The 10000-nt window shown below is 39.4% G+C and overlaps 1 protein-coding gene across 1 annotated transcript in view; it reads left to right on the top strand.

Annotated features, from left to right (window-relative positions):
- The first annotated feature begins 3921 nt into the window (after positions 1 to 3921).
- LOC138861902 (uncharacterized) overlaps positions 3922 to 10000 on the top strand; it is a 31236-nt gene continuing 25157 nt past the window's right edge. Inside the window, exon 1 of the mRNA XM_070122349.1 lies at positions 3922 to 4231. Within this exon, the coding sequence (XP_069978450.1) occupies positions 4228 to 4231 (4 nt within the window). The 5' untranslated portion in view covers positions 3922 to 4227. The remainder of the gene's footprint in view (positions 4232 to 10000) is intronic.

The raw sequence follows: 10000 nt of genomic DNA, 5'->3' as shown, positions 1-10000 counted from the left end.
GAATTATGAAAAAAATGTAAATAAACAGAATGCCAAGGACACACACGGTCACATAATGAGAGAGAGAGATGTGGAGAGAGAGAAAGAGAGAGAGAGGGAGAAAGAGAGGGAGAGGGGGAGAGAGAGATGGAGAGAGAGAAAGGGAAGGAGAAAGAGAAGGGAAGGAAGAAAAGAGAGAGGGAGAGAGAGAGTGAGAGAGAGAGAGACATAGAGAGAGAGAGAGAGAGAGGGACGGAGGGAGGGAGGGAGGGAGGGAGGGAGGGAGGGAGGGAAAGAGAGGGGGAGAGAGGGAGAGAGAGAGAGAGAGAGAAAGAAAGAGGGAACAGAGAGAGAGAGAAAGAGAGAGAGAGAGAGAGAGAGAGAGAGAGAGAGAGAGAGAGAGAGAGAGAGAGAGAGAGAGAGAGAGAGAGAGAGAGAGAGAGAGAGGTGAGAGAGAGAGATTGAGGGAGAGAGAGACAGAATGAGAGAATGAGAGGGAGAGAGAGAGAGAGCAGAGAGAGAGAGAGAGAGAGAGAGAGAGAGAGAGAGAGAGAGAGAGAGAGAGAGAGAGAGAGAGAGAGAGAGAGAGAGAGAGAGAGATTGAGGGAGAGAGAGAGAGAGATGAGAGAGAGAGAGAGAGAGAGAGAGAGATGAGAGAGAGAGAGAGAGAGAGAGAGAGAGAGAGAGAGAGAGAGAGAGAGAGAGAGAGAGAGAGGAAGATAAATGAGATAAAGCAGATTGATAGAGAGAGAGAGAGAGAGAGAGAGAGAGAGAGAGAGAGAGAGAGAGAGAGAGAGAGAGAGAGATTGAGGGAGAGAGAGAGAGAATGAGAGAGAGAGAGAGAGGAAGATAAATAGATAAACAGATTGATAGAGAGAGAGAGAGAGAGAGAGAGAGAGAGAGAGAGAGAGAGAGAGAGAGAGAGAGAGAGAGAGAGAGAGAGAGAGAGAGAGAGAGAGAAAGGAAGATAAATAGATAAACAGACTAATAGAGAGAGAGACAAAAACAGAGACAGACAGACAAACAAACGAAACAGGCAGAAAGACCGAGAAACCAAGACCTCATCACATAACTCTTTACAAGCGAAAGTAAGCTACGGACAAGGAAATTTCCTGACCATTACGTATAATCAGCAAACCAGTCTATAGAAAGTGAACACAATTGAACAGTGTTGAGAGGGATGACAGACCATGGCGTCGTTCATGACCAGTTCATCATGCAGAAGGGGGGAGGGAAGGGGAAGGGGGTGTGGGAGGGGAGGGGAGAGGGGGATGTCACGTGATTTCCCCATGACATGACGTGTTATTACAGTTTATGGGTGTGTTACGGTTTATTTCTGATGTTACAGTGTCTACGGGTTACGTTCTTCTGCTCCGCCAGTCCTCGTTTCTCCCTCTGTCTTATTTTTTCAATGATCTGTGCCGTTGTTGGTTATTCTTCTTTTTTTGTATTGTTTTTGTTATTCTTACGGAAAATTCCGTTGCTTTTAGTTTCATCATCATCATCATCATCATCACATTATTATTATTATTATTATTATTATTATTATTGCTAGCATTATTATCACTATGAATGATTACCATTATAATTATCATCGTTATTATGATAATTATTTTTTTATCATTATCATCATTTTCATTATCATTGTTATTGTTAATGTTATAATTATCATTATTATTACTATTATTATTATAATCACTATTACCATCATTACTATTATCATCACCATTATTACAATTATATACATTAGTAGTAGTAGTAGTAGCATCATCTTTTATACTATTACTATTGCCATCAAAATTATTACCATCATTGCTATTGTTGGAGTTAACCAGCAAAACACCATGATTAATACCATTATATCTTAACTACAACTAAAAGTATCAGTGCAACTAAACTGCTTTTAGTAAAACTAATTACTTTTACTACTAATACAACTGTAATGGGAACCGATACATCAGTATGTTATCATCATCATCGCTATTGTCATGGTAGTGAATATAGTTAAGGTAACGGTAGTGACAGAGACAATGGTAATACTATAGTTAAGAATAGTTTTAATGATGACACTAATGATGAGGATAAAGTATCCTTGCTAATGATAATGATGCAGCCGTGTAATAAGGATAGTAAAATATGGCGTAGATGTTGATAAAATGATAATGCCCATAAGGGTGATCATATCAATAACCAAAATAAAAGTAATAACAATAACAGTGATGAAAATAACAATCACGACGACGATGCGGATAGCGATGATGACGACAACGGCAGTAGTGACGATAATGATGATTATTATAAGAATAATGCTAAAAATTATAATGATAATGAAAATGATTATGAAAAAAAACATGATCACAATAAGATTAACATTAAAACGATGACTGTCACTGTAATAAGAAAAGAAAAGAAAGAAAAAAAAATACACACACATATATACAACAAATACATCTCGATCTCTCTGTCGTTCTACACCACGAAGATTCGAACACTTCGATGACATGACGAGAAAAGAGAGGATCACGAAAAGGCAATATCCCTTGACAAGGAGTTCATCCATAATCGGCAGAATTTCACCGGAGTGTTCGGATGCGTAGAAACGGGTGTTGGGAGGGACATAGACCGTGAATGGATGAGGTAGGCGGATTGATAAAGATGAACCAGAGGAGAGAGAGAGAGAGAGAGAGAGAGAGAGAGAGAGAGAGAGAGAGAGAGAGAGAGAGAGAGAGAGAGAGAGGGAGGGAGGGAGGGGGGGGGGGAGGGGAGGGGAGGGAGGTAGAGAGAGAGGGAGGAGAGGGGATATACATATATATATATATATATATATATATATATATATATATATATATATATATAGAGAGAGAGAGAGAGAGAGAGAGAGAGAGAGAGAGAGAGAGAGAGACTGACTGACTTAAGGCTGAGTTATATATAGAGAAACCGATGCAGAGAGAGAAATTAATATCTGCACACCAATACCACCTTCACCTAATAGAAAAAAAAACTATCGAAGGGCCTTGTTTCCTCGCAAAGCCATAAGACCATTAGATTTCAATCGACGCCAGAAACTCGACATTCTTCTTCTTCTTTCCCTCTTCTCCTTCTCTCTTTGTCTTTAGCAGGTAAGTTGGGCGTCATTTCCGCTGCTTGTGGACTCCGAATGATACACAAGCAGTAATGGAAAGCGGAAAATACACTGATGATAACTAGTAGATGGGATTGTAACGTTAACTATACAAGGAAAGGTGTTGGGAGTATTAGATAGTATTATGAAGTCGAGAAATGATGAATGAACCTAACAGCAATCCGAATACTAGATTACATAGATTTGAAAGTTTCTTTTTCCTGTTCGTTTATTGGTCCATTTTTTTTTCTAAAGCTTCCAATTTATAATTATTATTTTTTTGCCTGGCTCTTTGTTGTCTAACTACACACAAAGAAGCACTGGTGCTGACTGAACCGTTTTCTTTAAGATCCACTGAACCGTTTTCTCTGAGATCAGTTGTCTAATTCTTTGGAATATGTAAGAAATGTATGTATGTAAGGGTTCTTGTGGTCGTTGCATGGCGGTGATTGGCTGCGCATCATTGGTTGAAAGGGCGTGGTCAAGCCAGACCTTAGTGAATCCTCTTGGTGGCAACATGCATGCACACGCACAGAGCTATGTAGCTATCTGTAACTTTATACGTAATACGAATATATATATATATATATATATATATATATATATATATATATATATATATATATATATATATGCATGCATACAACCACACATATAAAATACAAACATAGATATACTAATATACAAACTAACAGACGTTCAACTTAATTATAAAAGTACTTTAATTTTTCTCACTAAGAGAAAATCAAAGCACCATCCACACCGACGACTGCCAACGCCACAGACACTCATCCAGAGCCGCCATTACCGCTGAGAATGACTGACTGTCAACGCCAGCGCCAGCCAGCCTTCTCCTCGCTCAGTGGCCCCGACCGGTCGCGCCAATTTTCAACAACAGCCACCGCCTCCGTCACGAATTTCGGTCTCCTGCTTTCCCTCGGCGTGGCGGAAAAGACCGTCGAGGGAGGGCGACTCCCGACGGCCCGACAGTTCTTCGCCGACGCCCGAAGAGAGAATACACACGCAAGCGCCACATCTCGTGTCGGGACTTCCTCGGACTTGAAAGGCAGACTGTTGTATTGTTTTCTGTAGGCTTGATCGCTCTGCCGAATCCAAGGACTTTGACCATGTGTGAGTGTTTTCGTTTGACTTTTTGGACTTTGGACGTTCTGACTTTCATTATCAATCATTTGGACTTCATAACATGCATATTCTTTTTCGTGTAGCACAGAGGGAAAATAACGCCAGGTAGCCAGCGCAAGACACATCAAACGCCGTGTAGCTTAGAAACAGCGCGGGGTTGGGAGGGGGGCAGGCAAGGTGGGAGGAAAGGAGGGAGGGAAGGAGGGAGGGAGGGAGGGAGTCAGACTGTCAGACAAGATGCTTTCAATTGAGGAATGGAATTGTTTGCGTGCTCTTGATTGCGCCCAGGTCTTTGCAGCTGCAGTTGGGGAATGTTGATCTTTCAAACTGGGTTGAGGTGTCGTTTGTTTGTTGCTCAGGGGATCGCCCCGTTCTGTACTGCGAACCGAGGTATTGTGGTATGCTCGCGGGAATGTGAGAGGATTTTGCCGGTGGTTCTTGAATAATTGTTTATAATATTTTCATTGACATAAACTTTATAAATACATACGCATGGAAAGACAAGATCTGTTGCTGTAGAATTCCTCATACCATAGCTCTCATTGTTATAAAATTCATTGCATGAATACATTTACTGTTGTGTCAGGACAATGATATTAACACTGCAGCTAAATATAAACTTTGTCAACATTTTTGCCTTATTTCTTTAAAGATGGATAACTGGTTCTCTTAAAATAATGGTCAAAAGAGGAAAAGAGTGGTCGTGGGGATACCAGCATGGCAAAAGTTGTGTTGATGGAAATCGCTTTCTCTCTATTTTTTTTCTTCCCTGGGTTCTTGCAGGGCATGGACACCGTTCTGTAAATAAATTTGATCAAATCAAATCGGTCTCTCTCTCTCTCTCTCTCTCTCTCTCTCTCTCTCTCTCTCTCTCTCTCTCTCTCTCTCTCTCTCTCTCTCTCTCTCTCTCTCTCTCTCTCTCTCGTTAAGATTGCAGCAGTTGTGTTATTGTGGTAACTTAATATTCTGAAGTAACTCTCTCTGCAAATTAGCAGTATAGTAGCAGTTCAGGTTACAACTCTTTCTTTCTTTCTCTCTCTTTCTCTCACTCTCTCTTTCTTTCTCTTCTTTTTCTCAATACGTCTCTCTGCTCTCTGTCTGTTTCTCTCTCTCTCTCTTTCGCAAAAATATGCTTTAGGCCAACATTTCAACAACAAGGCAACACAAAATACCTCCAGTTTCTCTTGTATAATAAACACATTTTCCAATCGCACTCGCTCATAAATCACACGAGAATCCACAGCAATAACCGCGTAAACAAAGAAATCACACCAATTACCGCTTTCGTCCCATCGTTCCCTTTAACCGCACTGTGTCAGCTGTTGCTCTCGGCGATCGTTTCAAGATAGTGCTCTGCGAGGGGAATAATACTCGGGTGTTTACGTTTTGTTTACTATTGCGGTCATTGAAGCTGGTTAGTTTGCAATCTGCCGGGATATAAACACGCTTGTTTTGAAGGAGGTTGTCTTCGGTTTTGGCGGTCCAGTCCAGATAGGGTGTTTCGTGTCTGCGAGGAATAAAATGACGGGGTTTATTATCATCCTTGTTAGATGTTTAAAATAAAGGCTAGGGTAAAGCGTCTGGTGGTGTATTAGCGTGTATTTTTATCTCCTGATATGTATATATATATATATATATATATATATATATATATATATATATATATATATATATATATATATATATATATGCGTGTGTGTGTGTGTGTGTGTGTGTGTGTGTGTGTGTATGTGTATGTGTGTATATGTGTTTGTGTGTGTGTGTGTCAGAGAAGGTAGAATGCACGTTTCGTTTAGTTATATTGTTTTGAGTGATTAGTGATAGTCCATGGTGAAAAAAAAATATAAAAAAGATATATATATTGTAAGGAATTTCCGCATGATTCTATACCGAGTACCTAGATATAGTAAACTAGAGTTATATCCATCTCGAACGCAGATGTCGCCACCTGAAGGCAGCGAGCTAAACTCAGAACCAGCGTACTATTCTCTAAACAGCCTCGACCATCCAACATACAGCTGTACTTCCCAAGGCCATGTGTTACCCTCATATCATATTGTACTAAATGAATGATGATATGACCGTTACTTGGCTTGGTCCTGTTATCAGCCGCATCATACGAAAACTTACTAACGGATTGTGATGATTTTTTATGGGTGGGTTGATGAAGTCCCTGTGGATTATATTTCAAGTCTGGATCTAGGATTAAATTATTTTCTCGATAATGTGTATCGTTAAAGGGATTGGGCCTGATAGCGGTAGAAGGCTCATTTTGTTTTTTTAATAGTTGGGTCTATGATGTATGTATTCGAAAACTTGGATTTTCCTTTTATTCTCTTCCTCTCTTCATAGTTCTTTCTCTGCCTATCTATCTATGTGTGTATGTGTGTGTGTGTGTGTGTGTGTGTGTGTGTGTGTGTGTGTGTGTGTGTGTGTGTGTGTGTGTGTGTGTGTGTGTGAGCGTGCGTGCGTGCGTGCGTGTGTGTGTGTGTATATGTGTATGTGTGTGTTTAAATACACCACTGTGGGGCAGTTTTTAGAGTTGGCAGAGGACTGCGTTCGCGTAGCGCCTTCTCGCTCTCAAGGTATCTTTCCCAATCTTCCTGAGCAGATTAGAAGGAACACTGGCGTCATTTCCCGCGCTTTTATTAGATAACGAGCGGATTAGGTGTAGCTTTGTCGTTTACGGTATTGATAACTAAACTGATTAAGAATTTCGGATGATGTACTTTCCTACAACGTCAGCTCACAGCTCGCCATATGCTGACGCCACACACCTTGTAACTACGCATGTTGTTTTTCCCGGGAAACTTCAAATCATGCCAAAAAGAAGGCCTTATCACTCGGCTATAAATCAAATCTAGTTATCGCTAGTGATATACCTGGCATTATTCTGGTATTTTGACGTTCCTCGTGTCAGAACTGGAATAGACTTCGCCGTTACCCCGGTACTGGCTCTGGCGGTCTTGTTTAACGGGGTCGATGTCGGCGTTTCTATATTAACCTTTAATAATTCATGCGTTGCTTGTGTGTGAACTTTGCTGCTCCGTCGGTACTCTCGGCGAGCGCCTTAATGAAGTCTCGTTTGCGTATTTTTAACTGAATGCATTACCGACTTTGTTGTATCAACTTTAATGATGTAAATTAATGGGAAAGTTATGCGAGCGTATAATGATACATAGGGGCGCGGGAATGTCCCTGTAACTATGAATATATGTATGTACGTGTATATATGTATATATTTATGTATATAAATATATATGTACATATGTATATATATATATGAATGTATATATATACATATATATACATATATATGCATTTAGATATGCATATGTATAGACACACACACACACGCACACGCACACGCACACGCACACGCACACGCACACGCACGCACACACACACACACACACACACACACACACACACACACACACACACACACACACACACACACACACACACACACACACACACAATCACAATCACAATCACAATCACAATACACGCATATGCGTTCATACACTGTTCATACAGTTCATACACGCAGACGCAGACATAGTATGTGTGTGTGTGTGTGTAGAAATGCATGTATTTATATTCGTAATAATCAATAGCATATCAAATAACAAATAGGCTGATAAACACGAAATCGTAAAAAGATCCGTAAATAAAATGTCCCCGAAAGGTGTTCTGGATGATCACTGGCAGACTTTGGGGTCACAGAAAACGGGATTTTTATGGTAAACGCGGATAAACTAGATCAGATTTAGAAATGAAAATAGAGATTAATATGACGACAAGGAAGAAATATATCTTATATGTTTTTATAACCTAGATTATGATAAATGGTTCCTATCTAGCATGGGCGTCTGACATATTGTGGTTTCGCAGTTGACCGAATATGTGTTATTTGCTGATCATTCACTAAAGCATGTTCTGATGTTTTAAAAAAATATAAAATGTTTTTTTTTCTTTTCTTTTTCTTTAAGGCGTATGTGTGGCGTATATTTCTATATAAAATTTTGTAGGTCGATGTAAAGCGTAAAGATGATGTGACATATTCGTCGATACTAGAAATGTAGATGAGAGTGTATATCTAGGTGAGTGAACATTGGGTTATTCACTCGAACGAAGGTCTTGAAATGGTTCGGATGAGTGGGTGGATATATTCCGTCTATGTAGCTTATTCTGTCACGGGTGGATGTTTTTATAACAATTGAGATAGATGCGGTCGTGATCTAATTTCGTTTTCACTACCTTATCGTAACGACGAATGAATACATATGGGTATTCATGTTTGAGTAGATTATGCAGTTTTCTTTAGGTGCACACACAGGCACACATACATGAATCTGTAAGCACACACACAAACACACTGAACACACACACTGAACGCACAAACATAAAACGCAAACACACTGAACACACACACATACACACACGCACGCACGACGCACGCACGCACGCACCCACCCACCCACCCACCCACCCACCCACACACACACACACACACACACACACACATACACACACACACACACACACACACACACACACACACACACACACACACACACACACACACACACACACACACACACACACACACACACACACACACACACCCACACACTCAGCACACACACACACACACACACACACACACACACACACACACACACACACACACACACACACACACACACACACACACACACACACACACACGCACACACACTTTCCTTTCCTCCAAGCAACTTTCTTGGAGCCAGTCACGGAAAGTTTTACAAAATGGGCCAAATTATAAACTACAAAACTCCATGTACTATTTACGTATTTTCCCTTGCAGACATGTGTAATGTGGTTTAGTGTATATACTGTATTTTCATGTCTTGTTTTATATTCACGATCTCTGTTCATGTTCTAGTTATCATTATGGTCCCTTTTATATTCAGCTTTGTTTAGAACTAGTCACGAAAATAGCCGATTGATTTATTGAAATAAACTATTTGTAAACTAGTTTTGTAAATATGTAAAACAATATAAAGCAAGAAAGGAGACAATTCGTGGTTTAAAGAAAGCGAACGGTTCTAAAATGATGTAGTGATGATAATGATGATAATGATGAATGATGATTGGTGAGGATGTGGATGAGGATGAGGGCGAAGATGATGATGATAAGGAAAACGATGATGTGGTGATAACAGTATTATGAAATTAATAATGATAATAATGAAAATGATAATAACAGAATTATGGTGATGATAATGATGATAGTGATGATAACAGCAACTGTATGGACGATAATGACAATATTTTGTTGATAATAATGGTAAAAACATTAATGATCATAATGACAATAATAATAATAATAATAATAATAATAATGATATAATTTATGAATAAACAAAGTTATACGAACATAAAAAGTCACAAAATAAGGAAACAAAAAAAAAAAGGAAAAAAGGAAGAAAACCGAATATTCAACAACACAAACATTTTAGAAACTCGGAGAAAAGGAAAATAACTCTAATTTGATAAAATAAGTTTAATGAACAGCCAATGAAATCCTCCGCTGAGTATGAACAATTTAGAAACTTCTGGAAACTGAAAACTATATGGCCATAAACGTAACTTATGAAACCAACATTTTGAGTCCATTTATTTTTCATTTATTATACACACACACACACACACACACACACACACACACACACACACACACACACACACACACACACACATATATAT

This window comes from Penaeus vannamei, chromosome 6 (genome assembly GCF_042767895.1).
Source record: "Penaeus vannamei isolate JL-2024 chromosome 6, ASM4276789v1, whole genome shotgun sequence".
In the NCBI taxonomy this organism is placed as follows: Eukaryota; Metazoa; Arthropoda; class Malacostraca; order Decapoda; family Penaeidae; genus Penaeus; species Penaeus vannamei.
Note: the sequence above shows the minus strand (reverse complement) of the source record. Positions and strands in the feature narration are given on the sequence as shown.